At 39.3% G+C, this 24,805-nt stretch overlaps 1 protein-coding gene across 2 annotated transcripts in view; it reads right to left on the reverse strand.

The window, feature by feature from the left end:
• The window catches only part of GSPT1 (G1 to S phase transition 1), a 32,152-nt gene extending 8,393 nt beyond the window's left edge, over nucleotides 1-23,759 (reverse strand). Inside the window, exons 1-11 of one of the 2 annotated variants that reach the window (XM_079121415.1) lie at nucleotides 23,158-23,759; nucleotides 12,104-12,145; nucleotides 11,953-11,994; nucleotides 11,009-11,224; nucleotides 9,459-9,492; nucleotides 6,832-6,909; nucleotides 5,338-5,518; nucleotides 4,507-4,661; nucleotides 4,198-4,338; nucleotides 2,852-2,945; nucleotides 1,489-1,569 (exon numbers count right to left, since the gene is read on the reverse strand). In XM_079121415.1, the coding sequence (XP_078977541.1) occupies nucleotides 1,489-1,569; nucleotides 2,852-2,945; nucleotides 4,198-4,338; nucleotides 4,507-4,661; nucleotides 5,338-5,518; nucleotides 6,832-6,909; nucleotides 9,459-9,492; nucleotides 11,009-11,224; nucleotides 11,953-11,994; nucleotides 12,104-12,145; nucleotides 23,158-23,488 (1,395 nt within the window). In that variant the 5' untranslated portion in view covers nucleotides 23,489-23,759. Of the gene's footprint in view, nucleotides 1-1,488; nucleotides 1,570-2,851; nucleotides 2,946-4,197; nucleotides 4,339-4,506; nucleotides 4,662-5,337; nucleotides 5,519-6,831; nucleotides 6,910-9,458; nucleotides 9,493-11,008; nucleotides 11,228-11,952; nucleotides 11,995-12,103; nucleotides 12,146-23,157 lie in introns of both variants that reach the window. The other variant, XM_079121414.1, reaches the window with a different exon arrangement.
• Between the last annotated feature and the right edge of the window lie 1,046 nt (nucleotides 23,760-24,805).

Consider the following 24,805-nt stretch of genomic DNA (forward strand, 5'->3'; position numbering starts at 1 on the left):
ACCCCCACCCCAATCCCTAACCTGTGATCTCTAAATATGACTTTATAATAATTTTAAAGTAGAACACAGTACAAACTAGCGTGTGTGTGTATGTATATGTGTGTGTTTATATATATATTCCCCCTTGCTTTTTCCCAAAACAAAACACCAAATTTAATATCTGAATTTTGACTTTATGAATGTTAAATTTTATTCCTGTGGAATTCCAGGATTTAGTAGACCTATCTTGTATGACCTAACAATCACAAAATATCTGAAGTGTGTACTTCCCAAAAGTTACTGCAACAACTAAGCTTAAAAAGCACATAACTGTTTACTGAGTACAGGATTTCCTTTGAAAAAGGAACTAGACAGTGATGATAGTTGCACAATATTCTTAATGTACTGTTACCGGCAGTAAATTTGATGCACTCCCCTGACTTTGGTGACAGCTGTACAGATCAAATGAGCAAAAACTCAAACTGACCATTATTTCCTTTCAGTTGACATTCAGTTGCAAAGATGATCATGTTAGAAAATGTAGGCTTAAAATAGAAACCCCAAAGTACAATTTCTAAGGTGCCAATAATACTTAAACATTACTTGGGCAATGGATAGATACCTTTTCTAAGAATGAGCATGGTAAAAAAAAAAATCACTTAAATCTATTAAAAATCTCTATTTGGAAGTTCAGATGATTCAAGTCAATATTCCCAATCAAGCAACATCTTTGAAGGTGTTACAGAGGCCCTCTCTCTGGAAAACAGAAAGTGTTTTAGCAACAGGTCATCTGCAAAGATCAGCAAATGAGCTGTCAGAAATAACACAAAGGGGGCTGGGGTTGTAGCTTAGTGGTTAGAGAGCTTGCCTGGTATGTGTGAGGCACTGGGCATGATCCTCAGCATCACATATAAACAAACAAACAAGTCAACTCACAACTTAAAAAAAAAAAAAAAGTATAAAAAAAGAAATAACAAAGGAATATTTCATAGTGATTTTGCATGTTTTACTGAAACGCCAATAGAAAAAAAATTTACAATAAGGTAGAACGGACTTAAAAAAAGAAAAAGGGGGAAAAAAAAGACCCCTAGGCAAATTCTCTGTGTCAAAACAAATCAAGAGTATATACAGCTTGGATATAATTTTCTAATATCCAAAACACAAGAAGGCTTACTATACTATAATTAAACCTGTTTTCTTCCTTGGTTTTCTCATTGTTAAGTGCACCAAGTCACTTAAGCACTTACCTGCCTGTAAGACAAAGGCGATGATGGTTTCCCCTGGCTCTTATTGCTTTAACATGTTAATACTGACCCCTCCATTTGTCATTGAATAACAAAAATACCAGTCTTTCTAAAAGTTTACATTTGGCATTGGTCAAACATAATCATTATTTTAAAAAGTTAGGTTCATTTTAATGGGAATCGCTAAGCTTTTGTAAAGTTCTGCCTCCTTGCTAACATTTTCAAGAGAAAAGTCTAAACAGCAAAGAGCATTACTAACTCTTACCTTATTTGGCATCATCACAAGTTGCTGGCCTTTACAAATAGATCCTGATTCCAGCTTTCCCAGGACCACAGTGCCCATATCCTGTTCAAATAAAATGAAAAAATAAAAAATCATGTTTCACACCTTTATTGCTGCTCTACAGCAGCTGACAAGCTCCAAGTGAATTACAGGATTTACTTAGAAAATCATTAGCTTAAAATAGAATGCTGTTGTTACATTGCATGCATGTACAAATATGTAACAATGCATTCCACTTATGTATAATTAAAATGCATCAACAAAAAAGTCAAAATAAAGTAGTGGAATGTTTAGGATTATCCTTAAACAAAGGGGAGGTAACAAATGCTCTGTAATAATTTGTGTCATAAGCATATGTATGATTATCAATAATTAAGTATGCTTAAGATTTTAAAACAGCAAAGAATTTTATGATGGAAGATCTGAATTGTTTGTACAATTTCAGGTTCTCTTGATCTGTAAGCCTGTTTCCTCATGTATAAATTTGGAAAAACAGTATTTGTTTTCAAGAATTTCAAAATGGAGGATAGAACCCGAGAGCAATATGTTAAGTGGAATAAGCCAAACTCAGAAAGTCAAAGGTCATATTTTCTCTCATGTGCAAGCTAGAGAGACAAGGGACAGGGGCAGATCTAGGAGAGTAGAGGTAAGGGGACCAGGAAGAGGGAGAATGGGAGGTACTGGGGAACAAAATTAACCAAATTATATCGTTACTGTGAAACTTTTAAAAAAATAAGGTTGAAAATCCAGTTAAAGAATGGATTTTTAAAAAGATTAACATCTAAGAGGTGCTGGAGGTGTGACTCAGTGGAAGAGTACTTGCCTAACTTGCTCAAGGCCCTGGGTTGGAGTCCCAACAGAGAAAAACAAAAAGCAAAAACAAAGACTAACCTCAGGTCCACCTGGTGTTGGAGAGGCTATAATAAAACTGGCACTCATGCTGCTAGTGGTATTATAAGTTAACACAGTATTTTTGGAGGGCTGTTTATCAGTATCCATCAACTTTAATGTGGGAATCCTTTAAGCCCACTTGTAATGAATTTATTGCTAAGAAATGATTACTGACCAGGAGTGGTGGTGCACACCTATAACGCAAGTGATTTGGGACTAAGGCAGGAAGATGGCAAGTTTAATTCCAGCCTCAGAAACCTACTAGGCCTAAACAACTCAGCAAGACCCTGTCTCAAAATAAATTATGGCCTAGATACATAATATGTATGGTATACCACATGCACCATTAAAAAGAGATGTTGTATCATTGATAAAATTGTTTCCTAATTAGAAATAAAACATAAAACAATGATTTCACCTCCCACAAAATTCAATTTCTTTAAATTTTGGATACCTTGTACTTATCCACAATTGGCAGCCTGATTGGTCCATCAACCGATCTATTGAAGTTTGGCAAATTATCCAGATATGGAATAAATGGTAATCCACTGAGAACAAAACAATACCCATGAGAGAAAGTCAATGTAAATATCAAAATTTTAAGAAGTTACACAAATGTACTTAAACTTGGCTGTAATATTTGCATTCTACTTATCAAATACTCCCCAGAGCACTATAATAAAGCTTCTCCATAAACTTACTACAAGTTTAGAAAAATACAGCAATTAACTACACTCTTATCTCTATCATGTAATTTTTGTGGAACTGGAAACTTAATTTTTATCAGCTCTGTAATCAAGATTTCATAACATAACATCCCCTTTTATTTGGACTGGAAGATTTAACATTGTGTAGCTGCCTCTTTTGCAGAAATTATAAACTGATCCTACCATTAATATGGGAAATTCAAGGAACTTGGAATAGCAAAACAATCTAAAAAATAACAAAATTGAAGACACACACTTCCTGATTTGAAACAGCAAAGCTACAGTAATCTAGGCTATGTGGTACTAGCTTAAGACAGACATGTAGACCAACAAAAGAGAACTGAAGTCCAGAAATAATCTCTGAAGACCATCTGATTCTCAATTGATGGTATTGATCCAATTTAGTAAAGAATCATCTTTTCAACAAATTGTTCCTGAATTGTTGGAAATCCATATGCAAAAAAAAAAAAAAAAAAAAAAAATGAATTTAGAGACCTTCAACTTACATTTCACACAAAATGAGCATATTTAGAAGAAAATATAGTGCTAAATTTTTGTGACCTTGAGTCAGGCAATGTTTTCTTAGGTGTAACACCAAAGGGGGAAAAAAAAAAAGATAAATTGGACCTTATCAAAATTAAAACCTTTTGTACTTCAAAGGATACCAAGTGAAAGAAGAGGGCTGGGGTAGAGCTCAGTGGGCAGAGTAATAGTGCAAAGCATGCATGGGTGTGCACATGGAAACCATTTGTAAAATGGATGAAAATACTTGCTAATCGTGTACCTGATAAGGGAATTTGTATCCAATACATAAAGAACTCTTAAGATTCAAATACAACTCAATTAAAAATGAGCAATAGTTCCTAATATTTTTAAAGTCCAGGGTATAGCCAATATTTTCTTAAAATTACTTAAGAAATACCTTTTTTTTTTAGTTGAAGATAGACACAACACCTTTATTTATTTTTATATGGTGCTGAGGATCAGATAGAACCCAGTGCCTCACATGTGCTAGGCAAGCACTCTACTGCTGAGCCACAACCCCAGCCCAAGACATACCTTTTTTCAAAAGAAGGAAATAAAGGTTACTTACATGTACCAAGGACAGAAATCTGATTGCTCTTTGAGATTTGCTCCAGTCAGTCCTGAGCAGGGCATAAAGTGAATGTCCTTTTTGGGATTGAAGCCAACTTTTTTCAAAAATGGGACTAGTTTCTCTTTACATTCTTCGTATCTATGAATATAAATAACTTAATTATAAGGTCAATCAAATGAACTCTAGTTTCATCAGAAAACAAACTGAAGTTTAGAAAAACTCTAAGGAAATATGCATACAGTAGCAAAACCATCTTTTATTTTATCAACATGTCTATTAAAAGATCAGAAAGACATCTAAACTTACCTCTCATTGCTCCAATTTACTGTTGGATCATCCATCTTATTAATAAGCACAATTAAGTGTTTTACACCTGCCGTTTTTGCCAACATTGCATGTTCTCTCGTCTGTCCTCCTTTTTCAAAGCCAGTTTCAAACTCTCCTTTCCTGGCTGAGATTACCTATTCCAGGAAATCAAGGAATTTATTCTTACACATTAAGACAGACTCTTGAAGCAGTAAAACATCTTTCCTTTCATTTATATCAGAAATAAGATGACAGAAGCAATTAAGTTACAATGTACGTGCTTTTGAATGTCAAATCAAACAATGTGGAGATGGCTTAAGATTTGAGTGGTGAGGGCTGGGGGTGTAGCTCAGTGGTAGAGCGGGCACTTAACATGTCTGAGGCCTTGGGTTCCATCCCTAAGTGCATACATGCACATAGAAACCTGAGCGTTAGGGGCTGAGGTTGTAGCTCAGTGGCGGAGCACTTCTAAAATCTAGCACACCGTGTGTTTTACAATTTAAACACTTATCTAGCACAAGTAAACGTCATATTTGAGGAATGACTGAAGGCCTTACAAAACATTCCTGGAGGGCTAAGCATTTATTAGACACCAAGCTCTGACACATTTATAGATAATAATGACAGGAGAGAAAATTTAAAATGTATTTTCAGAAGTAAATTATAAAGATTTATTGGGCAGATTAGTGCAACAAAAATGAAAACTGTTATTGTGTGTACATTATCATAGCTCAGTGTAACCTACATTCTAACTTCTAGAAGGTGAATTTGAACATTTGAAAATATAAGTTGGGTTGCCAATAAATACATGGATGGAAATGTCTTTCTTACCAGCACAGCCAGATCAGCCTGAGAGGCACCACCAATCATATTTGGGACAAAACTCTTGTGGCCAGGGGCATCTAGAATTGTGAAATGCTTCTTTTCTGTTTCAAAATAGGCACGACCCACTTCTACTGTTTTACCTTTGTCCCGTTCTTCCTGATTTGTGTCTAAGGCCCAAGATAAGTACCTGGAAAAAAAAATTAAATAATGATAATATTGCTAAGAACATGAGATTCTTTTAAAAGTTATTCTTCTACCATTAAACATTTAAAAAATGACATATTGCTTTGTGTCCATCATAAAATTAAGTCATAAACAGAGCTGGTTAAAATAAAAATTGAAAGAATGAAATGTGGCGGGGTACAGTGGTGCACTTCTGTGATACCAGTTTCTCGAGAGGCTGAAGCAAAAGGATCATAAATTCAAAGCCAGCCTGGGCACCTTAGTGGGATATAACTCTGAGGTGGAGCACTTGCTTATTTAGCAAGCATGAGGTACTGAATTCAATCCCTAATTGTGGGGAGAAGAGGAAGCATGCTATTACGACTCAGAGTTTTTACATATATCCACAATTATATATTCCATAAGCAAATGTTATTTATGAAAATAAGAAAATAAGCTAGTAACACACACAGAAAGACTACTTAGTACCAATGCCAATACCACTGTAAGTGTTGTAATAATGATCTCCTTTATAGTCACTTTATAATTAGATAGTACAAGTCACGAGTGTAAAAAGAATATGTTTCAAAAGTAAAGACCACCAACCAATCATGTGGGAGAGCACCAGTTACTTGTTGAAATTATATCAATATTATTTTGCTGTGTAAAAATTATATAAATAGGGCTGGTGGTATAGCTCTGTGATAACTGCTTAGCTGGCATGCTTAAGACCCTGGGTTCATTCTCCAGTACCATTAAAAAAATATAAAAGTAAAAAAAATCAACCCTTCTCTCACCACTGAAAGGCAACCACTGTTAGTAATTCTTTCTACTATTTATTTACAATATAATCTTATAATACCCTAAGTACAATAATGTTTTTTGCTTTCTTTCAAAGGCCACTGAAAAATTCCTATTCCTACATATTACAAAATCTGTAACTGTAATTTTTTGGTTACATGATGCCCCCACTGAATGGATAACTGACAATTCATTGAATAAGTTTCCATTACTAGAGGTTTGGATGGTTTCTAAATTTCCTATGTAAGCTATGAAGTCACCAGGAACAGATACACTGTGTATTATGAGGTGAAGGGAAACTTTTTCTTTATGAGTTCATCTTAATCCTCAAAAACTCATTTTTATTTATTTTTAAGAACCAGGGTCTATGTTGCCCAGGCTGGTCTCTGAACTTCTGGGCTCTAGCAAGCCTTCTGTGGCTGAAACTACAGGTGTGCACCACTACATCCAGCTAAGAATTTATATTTTAATAAATTACAAAAGCATTAAGTGGGCAGCATTTCCTTAAAAGTAATTGATTGCATCACAAAAGTTTACCAAGTTTCTCTGTTTTTTTCTTTAGCTTCTCTTTCATATTTTTCAAGTGTCCTTTTGTCAACCATTCCAGTCAAATACCTAAAAATGGTTAGAGAAAGAAGTGAACAATTTACTCTGTAAAGTAGCAAAAATTTTAAATTCCTTGAAAGGAATTAGCTCCTGAAAGCAAGGTTTTTTTTGTTTTGTTTTGTTTTAAATGTAAATGTGCATAATAAAATCATGGAAAGTAGGAAAATGGTATTTATAGTTTCAAATGATCAGAAACAGGGAAAAGCAGTAACTTTGTAGTGGAGAATTACTGACAAACACCACCTTAACCAATCCTGGCTAATATCACCAGTACTACATAAAGCATACTGAATAAGTAAAATACGATTACAGACATCAAGTATCCTTGATAGGATGCACCGAGAAAAGTACAACATATCTTCAATGATATTCTTTCCCCAAATGTATAACCTTGATATAATTGTGAGAAAACATTAATCAAATCTAACTGAAGAATAGTTTGTGAAATAAATGAACAGAACTCTTAAAATTATCTAAGGTTATAAAGGATAGGACTAAGAAGATGTCATGTTGAAGACTAAGAAGATACAAGAACTGTTCATTGTGGAATTCTAGAACATAAAAAGGGCTTTTGTAGAAACTCATGAAAGTCATTTAAGATCTGTTGTTTAAGTTAATAATATACTTATGTCAATTTTTTAGTTTTGATGGGCATTCTATGGTTATGAAGGATGTTTGTATTAGGTAAGGCTCAATGAACTATGAACTCTTTACTGCTTTTGCAAACCTTTCTCAAAGTCTAAAAATTTCCCAAATGAAAAGTAAATGTAGCATTTGGGTTGTAGCTCAGTGGTAGAGTGCTTGCCTAGTATGTATAAGGCCCTGGGTTCCATCCTAGCACTGCAAAACAATAACAAAACAAAGTAAATATAAACACTCTAAAAGAAAAGAATTTCAACAGTGTTATCCAAGTAATGAAGTCATTAGTCAAAGTGACACTAATTTTAAAGCAGCTCCTGCGTAATGCCTGCTTTTCTTGACTCACTGCAAATCAAAGCCCTCCTGTTCCTAGCTTTCACCTTTTATGTTCTCCACAGAGTCAACAGTACAGTGTGCTGAGTGTAGGAACCCCTGAAATGCTACCCAAAATTACAGCCCACCAGCAAACATTATATATGGTCCTAAAACATTATCAAATAGGCATGACATTTCCATCTATGAGCCTTAGTCAAGGATGCCTATTTTAAGCAAATTTTCAGACACTAGTGAGTAGTAACTGGCAAGATTACCAATTAAGATCATTTAACTAGGCAAAGCAATGTATGCCCTCTACCTCTTCTGATGACCTAGTTAGAAGAAATGGGTTAAATACAGAGGGAATTAAAAATTTAGGATCTCTTAATTATAAAGATTCATCAATACTAAATAGTTTACTAAAGCCCAGCCATGGTATTTTTATCTTTTTGTAGTTGTAGATTGACAGAATGCTATCTTTTATTTGTTAAGTGGTGCTAATGACTGAACCCAGAGCCTCACGTGCTTAGGCAAGTACTCGCCCCTGAGTCACAACCCCAGCCCAGCTATGGTTTCAAACATAAATAGCTTCTATAATATGATTTAATAATCTTAAAAGGCTAGTCAGACTACCTGCTTTGATTAAATCCACATAAATTTAAGGAGCTGATGAATGAAGAAAAAAAAGAGTTCTCTTATTTACCTGTTTAAAGGACTGGTGAAGTTGGAGATAAAGCTCAATGCTGGTTGCTTGACTAGTATGCACAAGGCCCTGGGTTCAATCCCCAGCACCAAAAGGGGCGGCGGGGGGAGAACTAACTTTCATTATTACCAAGTAAATTACAAAATCTCCTCAATTTATAGTAGGGCTATGCCCTACCTACCCCAATGTAAGGTGAAAAGACATATAAAACATCTAACCTACTGAGCATCATTGCTTAGCCTACCTTACCTTAAACGTGCTTAGAATGTTCTATTTGCATTAGCTTTCAGCTGGGAAAAAAAAATCACCTAACAAAGTCTATTTTAAAAAAAAGTGTTGAATATCTTATGTACTCCCAGAAAAGGGTGTTTTGTCAACAGATGGGATGGAAAAAGGCAAAAATCACAATATCCAAAAATGCTGGCAACAGAGTACACTGTAGAGTATGGGTTGTTTAACTTGAGGGTCCCTGACTGGAAGCTAGTTTGCTGTGTCCGCCCAGCATCATGAGGGAGTACAATTACACACCAGAAAGGAACAAAATTCAAAGTAGTTTCTACTGAATCATTGTTATTTGTACACCATCAGTCAGGAACCATATGTGTATTCAAAGCAGACTAAACTGCCTGGGATCTAGGGCTTTGTATTAGTTTCTATTAAAAAAAATATAAAAAGAAATACATTTAATTAACGTTTACTGAGCATCTGACAGTGATTAAAATGCTAACACTGATCACATTGCAAAAATCACTGGACATCAGCCTTCCCTACAGGTGATTTTATTGTCTTTTTAACTTGGGGTGACCTGTTTCATCTCCTCTGTATGGCTACATGAATGTTTACAATGCCTGAAATTCACTTAATGAAATTAATTTTATTATTTAACAAAAGATAGACTTACATTATTTGTCCTCCAATGGTTGACTTGCCAGCATCTAAAAGTAATATCAACAACATGCAGCAATAGGTTAAAAAACAGCAACCAATTGCTACACATGCAAACACAACTATAGCTACCTTTCAGCCCATGTAATTAAATCTTATAAAAGCAACTAAAGTACAACAGATAGGTTGTGGTGTTTAAAGCCTAGTTACCTTCTCTCTTGGAAAGTGAGGTTGCTAAGTCTCCCTGCAGCACCATGATGACTTAGACATGCTTTGCTAATAAAAAGAACTTTTGAACAAGTTGTACTCCTATGTCTAGCTAGTAGCACAGCAGCAACTAAATACACATTCCCCAAGGGAAGACTTAGAGGACTGCAATAAAAGCTAAAAAAGCTGTGAATTAATAGTCTTCCTTTCACTTTTTAACAAATGGGAGAGATGCTTCTTTATAAATTTCAAAGTTTTGCCTTCCACACCAAAAGGAAAGGCTGGTGTGGTGGCACACACCTGTAATCCTAGCTCTCTGGGAGGTTGAGGCAGAAGAATTCCAAATTGGAGGTCGGCCTGGACAACTCAGTGAAACCCTATCTCAAAATAATATTTTTTAAGAAAGGCAAGTATATAGTTCAGTATAGAAAGCTTGTCTACCATGTCCTGGGTTCAATCCTCATAATCACAATAAATAAATAAGCAAGCAAGCAGAGATAGAAGAAAAATAGCACAGAATTCTGTATTTTCTTCTCCCAATTTGGGGGATAGATCAGATATTAGAGACTATCTGAAGAAATAGGGTTTTTGTTTTGCTAAACCATCAACCTGGCAAGCATCCACAAATTACTCCAAACTGTTAATTTCTTACTTCACACAAAATTAAACTACCCAGTAATACGGTCAAGCTCAATCACATTCAAATTTAAAGTTCATGGAAAAAATAGGCACCTTTTTAGAATGTTCATCAACAGATATCACAGTATGCCAAATCATCAGAGGTCTACAGACTATACATTACACACAAAAATACTGGTTTATTTTCTTCCACTTCCATGCCATTATCAAATTGTTTATCTGCCCAAACTCCAAAATAAGTAATTTTTGCCAGCTAAAATCTATCTAGCAAGTTAAAGAAAAAATCAAGGCATTTTAATGTGAAAGAGCTTGGGTTCAACCTCCAGCACCAAAAAGAAACAAAACAAAAACAAGGCATTTTAGATAATTCAACTCAGTTTCACTAAATATCTTTTTTTTTTTTTTTTTTTGCAGTGCTGGGGATTGAACCTAGGGCTTTGTGCTTGCAAGGTGAGCACTCTACCAACTGAGCTAGCTCCCCAGTCCTGTCTTTCTAAAAAAAATATTTTTAGTTGTTGTTGAACACAGTATCTTTATTTATTTTTTATATGGTGCTGAGGATGGAACCCAGTGCCTCATACATGCCAGCCAAGTGCTCCACCGCTGAGCCACATCCCCAGCCCTCGCTAAATATCTTAAAGCAGCTAAGTAAAATGTCCTATGTTCTGATGTATCCAGTACTTTTGGTTGTGTCTTATAAATGCCACAGGTGCAACTTACCTACATGCCCAATGAATACTACATTTACATGTTCTTTTTTGGGAGCACCTGGTGGTGCAACCACAGATTTAGGTTTTGGTATTTCCTCTTCCTCCTCCATCATTTCTTGGGCACTTTCCTCGGGTGGCCTTCCATCTCCACCCCCTGGTTCTGCTTCACTTATTTCTTCTTTGTGCTCCCATGATTCTTCTGGGGACATTTCTGTCTCTCCATTTTCTACTGAAGTAAGACATTTTAAATTAGTATTCTGAAAAAGACTTAGCTATACTTTAAAAGACACATGCTTTAAAACCAATGGACCTTCACATATGTAAATTCCATTTCCTAATGTCTAGTAACACATAGTAGGAAAATCTCTTTCACAACGGAAATGGGTAATAGCTTTCAAGTTAGCCTCACTACTGATACCAGAGAGCGCTGACTCAAAGACCGTGAGAGACTGCTGTACTAGCAGGTTTCACTTTTTAAGGACAAACCAAATTAAACAGGAGACCTAACATTCCCAACAGTTTAGTTATTCCGGTGTCAAGACGCCCTGCCCTGAGAGTGGGAAAAGCGCGACAGGATTTAGGAGATACAGATTTCCCCCCACCCTTTTTAAGTAATAAAACTTTGGCATAAACTTTAATAATTACCTTGGGAACATGAAACCCTTAAGAGTAATAAAGTTATAAAAAGGAAGGAAAATTTTCACAAAATAAATGAAAAAAGCACAACTACTAGATTTGTCTCTAGCACTCTTCCACTCAGTTCTGTGATCACTCAATTTATCAAGGAAGTGTTAATGCCTGATTAGTTCTCCTTTCTAAATCCTAATAGCAAAGACTCAATAATGTGCCTTAAGTTGTAAACATTACAATAACCAGAACACTTACATTTAAACCTTAAATCTGGACAGTCACAATTTCATATTACTGTATTAATATGGTCAGAATTTGTCTTACCAACAGGTTCTGAAAGTTCCATGCTAATAGATGAATTTGAACCTAGACAAGAGATTGAGATATAATACATATTTACAAAAGAATATCCAGCTTTACACACCACAATTTGCTTTCTTGATTAGACTTTCAAAGAGTCCATCATAAAAATTACCTTCACACAATGACTGTTCCTCTTGAGAGGGTTCCACAGGTGCTGTTTAATAGAAATAAGTTATATTTAAAATTAAGGCTTAAATTATTTTAATCTTTTTTGGGGGGGTTAACTGGGGATTAAACCCAGGGGTGCTTAACCACTGAGCCACATCCCCATCCCTTTTTTAAAATAATTTATCTAGAGATAGGGTCTCACTGAGTTGCTTAGTGCCTTGCTGTTGCTGAGGCTGGCTTTGAACTCACAATCCTCCTGCCTCAGCCTTCTAAGTCACTAGGATTACAGGCTGCACCTGGCAATTGAGATGTATTTATAAAAGTATGTTTATTCTCTTGATTTGCTTTATAAATCTTTCTTTCACAGATAGTGTTAATGCAATGTATAGTCCAGTCCAGAACAAATTAGTTGGATTTTGTTTAATAAATACACATATACCTCTCTAGATTCTCTCGTAACCCTCTAGCCCAAGAAGGCTGTAATTAGCCCTGAGCTTACAAACCACATATCTTATCAAGATCCCCTATATAAGTTGATACTAATAAGATAAATGACATCTGTGCAAAGCCTCTGAAATATACACAGGACCTTAAAATATCTGCAGAACAGATGATTCCAATGATGTCAGTTTTGTCCCACACTAGAACTTGAAGATCAAGCAACAGTTCAGGTTCCACAGTTGTCTTACTTCAAATCTACTTATGATATCAATAGAAGAGATGCAGAGAAATATATACTGACACTCCAATTACATAAATCTGTAATTTTATGACTGGTAAACCTAAATGATACTCCAATGTCAACGTATTCTTGCCTTAAAAGAAATATCCTAGATGCAGAAAGACACCAAAAAATTTGAACCATGAACCATACTCAGTAAATAATATAGATAGTGAAGTTGTAACCTGCAAAATTTGTATTTAAAATAATTGTTCATAAAGTATTAATACCTAATAGTTGGGTGTTTGGGCCCAATATTCAACACCATCAAGTGTTGAGAAAAGTAATGTCTATTTCTGATACAAAGGGAACCAAGTTTTTCTTTTTGAGGAGAGATGACATGTTCAGTGTCATCAGTAAAATCATTCATTCTCATGTGCAGATGAACTAGAGTAGGAGACATACAGCACGAAGAGCAGCATCACCACTGCAAGAAGCACACCCTGAGGACAACTGAGTGGTACAGCAGAGAAAAGCGTAGTGCAGACATGAGAAGCAACACCTGACAGGAGCTGGAAGACAGGGAGAGCAAACCGTCTAAGATGCCCCCACTGTTTGATTAGCAGGGCATTAACAGAAATGGGGGGTATTTAAACGAAGCTTACAAGGGGACAGAGATTGTACTTTGGACACAATATAAACCTTTTGCTCTTAAGTTTAAGAGTAGGAGAGAACATCCTCAGAGAAAGCCAGGCAGTGATAATTGATTCACATTCACTTTGGACCTTTGGAAGGAGTCCCTAGCACAGGCTAGTGGCCTAGGAGCCTAGGAGCCTACAACTGAAATGACTCTTGGATTGAAATCCTGGCTGGTCACTCACAAGTTTGTGAGATGCAGTTTTTTCACTGGAATTATGGCAATGATAAACCAACTAGCTGACAGGACCAATGAGAAGATTAAATGAGAGAATACACTTTAGTGTCAATTTAAGAACTCTTGGCATCAACAAATGTCATTTCCCACTCACTACTGGAGCCTCTGCAACTCAGTTCTATCAATTAACACTTCCTGAGTATCTACTGTGGGCAGACAGGGACACAAAACACTCACAAATCCACATAATAGGAGGTAGAGGTAAGCTGCTGCAACTTACCCTAATAGCAACTGATTTTTACTAAGTGTTTATGTGCTGATTGCTTTGTCATTTAATCCCTCAAAAAGCTCTATGAAATAGATCCCATAATCGCTACCATCCAATACACAGGCACATGAGAATTAACTGTGATCTTTTCCAAGTTATACAAGTGCCATCTTGCCCTTCCTCAAATAGCCCCTGCAAAAAATCCCTACAAAAGTAAACTAAGCTATCATGTACCAAGTATTTTAAGGCAGGAAAAACACTGAGACAATGGGTAGGGTGGTCTTCCTCACCACTTGTCATATCCCAACTGTAACTGGGCTTTCCCAAACCAAACTGACCACCTACTTCCTCACACCTGTAAGGGACTTCTTTGGAAAGGGGCATCTGTCATGAGACCATCTCCACGGCTGAATAATGTGGCACAATGAAAATCTGTTCAGTTTTATTTTTCAAAAACTACTTCAAGATTTGTTTAAGACTGTAAAATCTGCAGAAGGCAAAAACAGCAGCAAGTACTAAAAACAATGAAGTGCTTGATGATGAAATTAAAGGGCTTCAGTGGAAAAAAGCTTGCCAAGAAACATTCAGCCCATGATTCACATAAACTCAATGCAATGCGGGTGACACTTTTGAATCAATTCTTTGGAATGAAAAAGAAACACTGCAGGATGTTCTTCAAACCTAAACTCTGTAATTGTACTCAGTCTTCACACATGCAAAACCAAGCCTTACTCATTCATTCTACTCTAGTCTTATCCATAAAGTACCTGATATCCAAGTAGTGGGGCTGCCTTTAGAGTTCTCCTAGGTTCAAAGTCATTTATTTGTTCACAGTTAGCAGATGACCATTACGACCTGGTTTCTATGTTTTGCATACTTCATATATGCTAGTGAAGTTAGAAACCTTCCTGAGGAATGAAATCATGGCTTCAAAACTTTCAAAGATATATCTCCATGTTTAGAAATATACCCTTAAATATTTAAATATGGGAACAATTCTAAATGGGAAAGTAGTGAACCAATGAACTCAACAGCCATACTACTAATTAAAAGGATCCTACTGTATTTAAAATATAAATGAACTGTCTATGATACTAGGTATGTTTCCACAAATTCTAAAACAAGAAGTGAAAAAATTTTACCAGAAGACAGCTGGTCAACAATACTGCCTAAGGTTTAACACAGATGACAATCTGGATCTTAAAATGGTTAAATGTGAGCACCATGAAACACAATCACAAAAGGATGCATAATGTATGTTTCCATTTATATGACAAATTCAGATCAGGTAAATCCAGATTCAGAAAGTAGGCCATAGCTTCCAGAAGCTTGGAAAAGGGAGGAATGGAAAGTAACTGCTTTATGAATACACATTTCCTTTGGGGGTGAAGAAAATGTTTTTGGATCTAGACACGAGGTGTCGGTTGTATCACATTGGATGTACTAAATACCACTGAATTGTTTACTTTAAAAATATTTAACTTTGTTATATGGGATTACACCTCAATTTTACAGGGTATAAATTCTCTTTCTTTCCCCAATACTAGGGTTTGAACCCAAGGTTGCTTTACCATTGAGCAACATCCCCAGCCCTTTTCATTTTTTATTTTGAGACAGGGTTTCACCTAGTTGCCAAGGTTGGCCTTGAATTTAAGATTAACTTCTGCCTCCCTAGAAGCTGGGATTACAGGCCTGTGCCACTGCCAATAGAAATATAAAGTTCTTTCTCAAGGCTTTATCATGGATAAAAGGACTTAAACATGGAGAATCCAACTTGGCCAGCTCATCAATCCTGCACTTTTTCAAGGCCATATAGATGGCAGGTAATGAAAGATATGTTTGAGTCAAGTTACATGTTTTATAAACAAACAGGACTAATTCTTTTTTAAAATGCTTAATTCAGGATTGGGGAGTATAGCTCAGTGACACAGTGCTTGCTTAGCATGAAAGAGGCATAGGTTCAATCCCTATCACCATAATAAAACAAAAAAACCTATATATTTCATGTATCAGCAATCTGAATTTTTTACTGTGTTAAGTATAAAACCACTCTAACCCTCTCTACACACAATAAATGTTTAACGTGGCCATTTAACTAAAATTTCTTAGTCCTGTTGAATGATGGATTCATTAAAGAAAAAAAATTTTTGGTACCGGGGTGCTTAACCACTGAGTCATATCCACACCCTTTTTATTTTGAGACAGGGCCTTGCTCAGTTACTGAGGCTGGCTTTGAACTTGTGATCCTCCCAACTCAGCCTCCTGAGCCACTAGGTTTATAAGCATGTGCCACTGTGCCTGGCAAAAAAAAAAAAAATTCAATGCTGTCCCAGAGGTCACAAGAGCCTTTCATTGCATGAAAGAAAGAAATGAGTGCCAAATGCTATCCAAAGCGGGTCTACAATGATGCACTAATGGAAACGTTCCGTGTCTGTGCTGTGATAGGATAGTCACTGGCCACATGTAAGTACTTGAAACAAAGATATTTTGACAGTTGAATTTTAAATTTTATTTAATCAATTTAACTTTACACATATAGCTGTATACTGGATACACAGTTCTAGCTCCTCAAGAATTTTCCTTGGTTGAGATGCGGGTCAGTGGTACAGTAACTGTCTAGCAGGAATCTGGGTTCCATCCTCAGCACTGCCCGCAAAGAATTCTCCTTAACTGTGATACCCCACTTGCCTTCCCTAATTTTCAACATCTATTCCATTTCCCACCCCCCTCCCAACGCTACCACATCTTTCACATATATCTCAGTTCTTGCTCCCTAGGAGATTACAGACTTCTACAATGAATGCGACATGGATGACTTTCCGGACCTTTTCTCTGATTTTGTAGTCTCCACAGGTTGGAACAGTGTTTGATACATACAATCAATTTTTACTGAATTAATTTCCATTCTCCTTTGGTTTCCACTCCTAGTTGCTTACAGTCTTATCACTTCACTTTTCTCGCCATCCTAGCCTCTATATATTTACTGAATTCCATGAAAGTTCATAGAATAAAAATGATCTTAAATGTGCCAATTTTTGGAGAAAAGGTGAGGGAAACACTATACTCAGGAGGTTAAAGTATAGCTTAAGAACTGAAAATTCCCTGGCACTCAAGTGAATGTATAGTCTCACCCAAATTGCACACCGAGATATTTTTCTCCTACAGGAAATACTGGTAAACAGTCTCTAAATTAAGGGGAAGGGGAGGCAGAGCAAATGTGTTTAGTCCCAGTTGTAGTGTCATGGGGAGTATCTAACATGAAAATCACAAGGAAAAGACTAGCAGAGTAACTACTAGTGGAATAACTTTGAAATAAGTCCTAGATCCTAATCCTCATTCCTCCATTTATTTATGGAAGTGAACTCACTACATTATGTAGCTACTCTAAGCTGTAATTTAGGCATCTGTAAAATGGGTCAGTAATACCCAAGAGAACACTGCAGAACCTAAATGTCACGGGCAGATTTGGCAGTGGTAACTGGTCAATACATGCATGTGTCAAATGACAGGTATTTCAAAGTCCTAAAATAATTACAAAAACCTTTAAGTATGAATCATTAGAAAGGCCAATTCCCAGCAAACAGAACCAGCTAATCCTGCTGGTTGCAATTAGCTTTAGGTGTGCCCTTTTTTCCCATTATTAAATAGCATGGTGTGGCAGAAAGGGCCCTAACCTAGCACTTGGAAAATCTAAGTTCTAGATACAACTGTGTCATTAACTCTTTTAAGTGGCCTTAGCACTCACTCAGCATCTCTAGGCTTCAGTTTCTTTACTAGACTAAAGTCATTTCCAGTCCTAATGGTCAAAGAACCTACTTACTCAGTCACTAAGGCAATGCCACCTCTCAATTTGATGACTCGAAGGAGTAACTAAAACTTTACTGTATTTTTCAAGCAACCCTAAAAGATAATCTTATTTATGATTTACAGTTTGTTTACTTCAAAAACAATTTAAGGCATATTAAAACACATAAACCAAAAACCACTTCAGGTAGCCCCTATAAAGTACAAAAATAACAGAAAAATATCTTTCAACCAAAAATCAACTACCCAAAAGAGATGAATACAGACTACTTAGTAATACGTACATACAATTACCTATTTAGAATGTGTTTTGGAACTGTCAAGCTATGAAAGATGCTGCAGAAATCCTTACTGTTTCTTTTCCCTTTGAGCACTATGATGGGAAACTGCTTCAACATGGAGGACAGTAACCACTAGTTTCCCTTAGAACAAAGCCATTTATATGCTTTGTTAAAATCTCCTGAAAATAAGAACAAAAACTTTTAAGAAACTTTGGTACAAATCAACAACTGACAGAAGGAAAAAAAAAAAGTCTGAGGACCTCAGAACAATTAAAAACCTTCAACTAGTAGTCAAGTTCTTGCTTTCCAAAGATTTTCTTTCATGAACTAAGGGGAAAATGAAGAAATTTTAAATTAACATGCCCAGTAGGTATATTACCCAGAATCACAGTATCCAGAACTCACTGCCAGTTGGTAAGAGAAGAGGTAATAAGTAGTGTAAAAAGATAACTGGTGCTGTACTTTAGCAAATTCCTGGCAAACTTAGGTAAAAACAGAAACACAGGGAGAGGGAATTTTATATGTGCACTGAGTCTCAAAAAACCAAAACAAAAATGGTACTTACAAAGAACACTGAGCAGAGAATAGATATACCTATCTTATGATACCTGTCTTGTGATTACGGTGACAGGATTGAAATGATTTATATAAGCATCCTAAAATGTGAGCACCCCCCCAACTCTGAAAGCTCCCTGTACCTTTCATAACACACTGCCTTCCAGAAGAGTAAACCTGCTATTTGATCCCTTTCTAGGCTCCATGAGGACAATTTATTTACATTGATGTCATTTCAAATGCTTTGCACAACATCCCACATTCAGTAGCTAAATGTTTGTTAATTATCAGTACATATATCTGAGCAAAAAATTTCACCTCATAAAATTCCACTCTACTACTGCCAACTCACCCCCCAAAAGGTTATCAAAATTTTTTCATTCCTTTCTCTTCGACCAGAAAGACAATTTTAACACTTTTACAATTCTTCTCAGTAAATGAAAGGAAGGAAATCAAGGTTTAAAACGTCCTCTATATTTCCCTAACTTGCCCTTATAAATCTTTGCAGTGCTGGGAATTGAACCCAGGGCCTTGTACTTGCGAGGCAGGCACTCTATCAACTGAGCTATATCCCCAGCCTGCCCTTGTAAATCTTAATTGCTGTCTTTCCATACAGCACAATTTCAGAAAAGGTGATAAAGAACAAAATAATGCAAATAAAGTATGAACTAAGAGCACTAAACCAAACCTGCTCCACAGAGGACTTATTTCAAGGCAAAAATCAAAATTCGGGCTGGGAAGATGGCTCAGTCGGTAGAGTGCTTGCACTGCGAGCACAAATCCCTGGGTTCGATCCCCAGAACCGCAAAAAAAAAAAAAAAAAAACACCTTTCTCTTTTCCTTTCGTTCTCCCCATTTCTCTCCCTCCCTACCTTTTATTTATTTTTTTGTGTGTGTGGTACTGGGTGTTGGACCTAGGGGACTACACTAAGCTAGATCCCCAATACTTTACATTTAAGACACAATCTCGCTAAGTTGCCCAGGCTGGCCTTGAGGTTGTCATCTTCCTGCCTCAGCCTCTCGAGCAGCTGCGATTACAGATTGTACCAATGCACCTAATAATTTAAACAGCTGCTCAACCTAGCACAGCACTAGTTGGTGCTGTCACCAAATCCTAAATCTGCACAATTCATACATGTAAGACCACGAAATAAGCTAAAATCTAATAATCAGTAAGCCAAGGTAAGGAAAGAAATAACTAATCACTGTGACACTCCAGGAACAATGTTTCAATGATCTCCTCATTCTACTCTACTGCTTCACTATTTACCAACCAAGAACACCTTTATGTTAAAACTGTTAAGGCACACATTTCAGTCATGAAAAAACAAATCTCAATCAAGAACCTATCCATCATCTAGTCTTCAACAGGCAGTGTAAGAAGTGTAAAAGCCCAATGGACAAAGCAATCATTACTTCAGTTTTGTTCCTCTGCTGTTGAGGCCCTGAAGAGATCACTTTTGAGTCTATCTAGTGATTCGAAAAGCATCCATCAAGTGGTAATAGTCACATAACCTTGTCAATACACTAACCTCCTCTGAACCATATGTATATGCATTACATCTCAACTACTGAAGAAAAGAATAAAGTCCCTCCCCAACAAAAAAAGTATTCAGCAAAAAACAAACACTCCAAAACAGAACGGTATTTCTAAAATTCAAATCCAACAATATAATTTGCTACATTTTGGATACAATGCCTTCTCTGAGGAAGCTGTGAAAACTGCTGAAAATAAGAACTTTTCCCCCCATAGTGCTGGGGACTGAACCTAGGGCCGCATACACACTAGGTAAGCACTCTAGCACATTTTCAGCCCTTTTTAAAATTTTATTTTGAGACAGGGTTTTGCTGAATTGCCCTGATGGTCTAGAACTTGGGATCCTCCCACCTCAACCTCCGGAGCAGCTGGGATTATGGGCCAGCACCACCAACCCCGCTTATACTCATCTTTCAATGGCAGGGTCCTGAGAGGCTCGGGAAATGGGATGGAGCAAAGAACACTGACGCCATTACTCTTGAAGCGCTGGGTGTACAAAGAGTCCAGGTAACCCTGGGACCTACACTGCTAAAGCTGCTTTTCATCTAATAAAAAAAAGGCTGAATGAGGTACAAAGTGGAACTTAAAATAAATACATTCCATCAGAAAATGTTTGTTCTAGTACATATTAAGTTTTGTTTTCCACATTTTCATTCATTTTGGGATCCTCATTTTAATGAGAATCACTTGTTCAATTTACTTGGTTCTGTAGAAAATTGCACTCAAATGAATTACTCTTAATTATACTTTAATGGATTCTACTTAATCGTTTCCTTTGGAAATCTATATTCTTAAATTTTCAGAGAGAGCCAAGGTCAACACTGGATACCAAGTTTTGAGATGACTCAAGACAGGCATAACCAGTAGCCTCCCGGTGAGGGTGAAAGACACTTTGTACAAAAGCCTCTTCCTCAAGCTGGGATGCCGTTTCAGTGGTACACCACTTGCTGAACAAGCACAAGACCCTGAGTTTAATCTCCATCAACACGAAAAAACAAACACCCCCCCCCACACCTGCCACAAATTTTAGCTATGGCTTAATAAAAACAAAAACAAAAAAAGAGGCTCTAATTCTATTATCATCCATTTCTTCACTACAAAAATAATTACACTTTTTGGTTCCCTCTTTGTCAACTTTCAGCCTTGATGCTATTTCTAATTTTTCCAAGTACAGTGTACTGATGGTAGCATTTTAGGGATCTGAATGGTTTGGAACACACAATCCCTTCCATGTAACTGTTAACTTAATGTAGAAAATCTCGGCTTTTCCAAACAGGCATTCCATGCGATAATTTTTTTTTTGGTAGTGCTGAGGACTGAACCCAGGGCCTTGTCCTCCTGAGGCAAGCACTCTACCAACTGAGCTATATCCCCAGCCGCGTGGGATAATTTTTTTAAAACATAAAATAGCATTTTGTAAAAGCAAATGGTATAGTCAGTAACACCAAAATAGGTTTCTAATTTAAATGAGAAAAAATTAACCATAATTTCTTTTGGATTTTCTTACTGACAATCACATCCCTACACATTTTTATATCTATAATATAAAATATAAATATAATATTCATATTTTTTATTCTAGCAGTGTCAAGGACAAAAGTATTAAAACTACAAACCAGCATATATCAGGAAGGCAAAAAACTCCTGTAAAGAGGTAATGCCTAGCCACTCAACAATGACCATTCCAAGCCTTGGCTCTGTAGATACCTGTCCCTTGATGAACTGGTTGATGGCTAGATAGACTGTAAATGGAATCCCAATCGTAGTAAGACTAGACTGATGCTGGTGGCTCCAGAGTAAAGAGGGGCTGGACAAATGGAATCTGCAAGGTAAAGTACAGGGAAACAAGCACTTTGAGGAACTGTTAAGGGAGCTAGTTCAGGAACAGGCCTGATGCAAGCAAGGAAAGAAAAGCGGAGGCTTCCTTGTACACAAGGAAAACATCAACCACGCACACAAATAAAAGAAATACCACTCAAACAACCAAACCTAAACTGTGCTCCATTCACCTCCAGAGACCAAACTGTAGCAAAAGTTTCAGAAGAAACCAAACTCCAAAAGCACTTTTATGATATCCATTTATCTAACAAATACCACAATACGGAACTTAAAGAAATCAACAAAACACCCTCACTTAAAACGAGCTAGGAGTCTATGATCCAGTTCACGAGTACCCTCACTAAATCAGGAAAAGCTACTTAGCCTTTTGCTTTTTCTCTTTAAGACACTAATGATAGTTCCTCAGGTAACCACACTGGGAAGAATACTCAAGTTCACTCATCCGACACTCCCACAGAATCAGGACCTGAAAGCAAGCCACCTACCTGTACACAGACTAAGTACGGAAAGGTGTTCGAAAGCGTGAACTTGAAATCATGCAGTCTGTCCACTAACAGTGCAAGAAGGGCTCACGTCTCGGGAGCGACCAGGTAACTGACACGTGAACACAAAGCGAGCCACGCCAAGGAGCCTGAATAGTCAACGACTTCAAAGCAACGAGAACTCCAGACGTGTCACCGACAGAGGAGGAGGGTCCGAGTCCCGTCCTAGAAAAGGCGCAAGCGACGCAGTAGCCGCCTACCACACGTGGAATCGAGGCGCAGACGGCCCGGCGCCGCCTCCCGAGCTTCACGGCGCACACAGCCAGGGCGGAGAGCCGCCCGCAGCGACGGCCAACAGCTCCGCGCCGCTCACGGGCTGCAATGCATCCTGGGACTCCCGCAGGGCGGTTCGGGGCCATAGGTGTCCCAGCCCCGATTACGGCCTCGGTGGAGGCGGCGGGCAGCGCGCTCGTCCGGCCCGCGCCGGGGGCCGCTCCAGCTGCGCCCTCCCCGACGCCCGGCGCTCTCAACGCCCACCGGCCGAGCCGGGCCCCGGCCGAGCTCACTCCTGCGCCTCGTGGCGCGGACCGCCGGTCCCTCGGTCCCATACGGTTCCCGCTCCAGGCGAACAGCGGCGCCGCCCCGCCGGACCCCCGCGCGGCCGCCCACCCCGCCTGGCGCCGCTGTCAGCGCCCCCACGTGCGGCCGCCCTGCGCCGCGCGCCAGCCCGCCCAGCCCGCGGGGCCCGGCCCTTTACCCGAGGGGCCTCCCGCGCCGAGGTGGCTGGCGGCGCCCGCGGAGGCCGGCGGCGGCTGGGCCGGGCCGCGCAGGAAGGACGGCACGAACTCGGCGGCGTGGACGTTGGGCACGAAGGGTTTGGCGTTGACGTTGAGCTGCCGGCTGAAGGCCGCGCTGAGGTGCTCACGCTGGGCCTCGGCCGCCGCCGCCAAGGGGCCGCCGCCGCACGGGCCCGGCCCGGGGGCCTCCATGTCCGCCTGGTCCCAGCAGTCGGGCGCCGAGTCGCTGCTGCTGCTGCCGCTGCTGCTCCCGCCGCCGCCGCCGCCGCCGCCGCCGCTGCCGGGATCCATGATCGGGGGGGCCGTGTGTGTGGTGAAGAGAGGGCGGGAAATGGAGGCGGGGGTGTCCGGCCCGGGAGAAGCAGGCCGCGCTGACCCCAGCAAGACGGCGAGGCGGAAGGGCCGGCGGCTAGCGACAGGATCCCCGGCGTCGCCGCGACGGCAGCTCCAGTCCCCACTCCGCACTCGCGACAGCGGCGGCGGCGGCTCAACCCTCCTCCTCGTGTGTGCGAGCGGATCTCCTCCCACCCAACCCAACCACCTCCGGCTGCCTCACCGCCAACCCCACGCCCGGCGTGGGTTGACCCCTCGTCGCCACCCGTACCTTCGCCTCGGTAGTTCTCTGCCCTGTCCGTCCGCGTTTCCGGCTACGAAGGGCGTCAGAAGACAGAACTACGAGTTCCGGCAGTGCCCGCGCGACCCCGCTGCGGTTTTCCCGGGGGCCGACGGGAGTCGGAGTTCAGGGGCCGGGCTCAACCGGAAGCGACTTAGCTCCCAGCAGGCAGCGCGAAGAGGCAGAGGTCTGGTCGCCGCTCGGCGGCTCCACTTGTCACCCAGAGGGGGCAAGGGCAGATCCTGGCCAGGCTCCCGGCGGGGCAGAGGACCGAGCCTTTATCCCAAAGGAAGGGCCCACCCCGGCCTTTTAAGCACGGGGCGAGGGAAGACGGATAGCAATTCAACATGGAGAAGGGAAAAAAACACTCCTGAAGTCCCCCTCCCATCTCGTCACCCTTTCTACCCCTGAGCCTCACGGTCTCCCTTTTTCTCCACCTTCCTTCTCTCCAACCCCCCAGATTTCTGCCCTACATTTCAAAGCCGACGCGGAGCGTCCTTCGTTTTTGTATTCATTTGCGGAAGAGACAATAAAACCGGGCGATGTTACAGCTTAAACTGCGGCGTGGCTCTTTAAAGGGCCCTGCCCGAGCCGACGGGATTTTAACTGGAAACCTGGGGTGACTCACGGTCTGTTTGACTAGTTATTAAAAGCCTTCACCTAAACTTTTCCATCCCTCCCTCCCTCCCTGCCAGGAGGTTTGCAAGTTAAACAGAGGATGGCCATATTGTATCCGGCCCCTACCTAATAATCTGATATTTTGCAGCGTCTTTTTTTTTTTTTTTTTTAATGCGCCGTTTGATGGTTTTCTTTTGAATGGTCTGAATTGTTAAAGCATTGCCATAGTTCTTTAGTGACTGCATATCACTCTTACAGGTTATGTTTAGGTAAACACAGGGAAGAGCAAAGAGAATTAGTTTGCATTTCGTCCTGACTGGTGGAGTAGGAAAATGCGTTGTTCTGAGTACCTGTAAAATTTTCCTGTAATTCACACA

Source organism: Sciurus vulgaris, assembly GCF_902686455.1.
Source record: "Sciurus vulgaris genome assembly, chromosome: 18".
NCBI classification, from domain to species: Eukaryota; Metazoa; Chordata; class Mammalia; order Rodentia; family Sciuridae; genus Sciurus; species Sciurus vulgaris.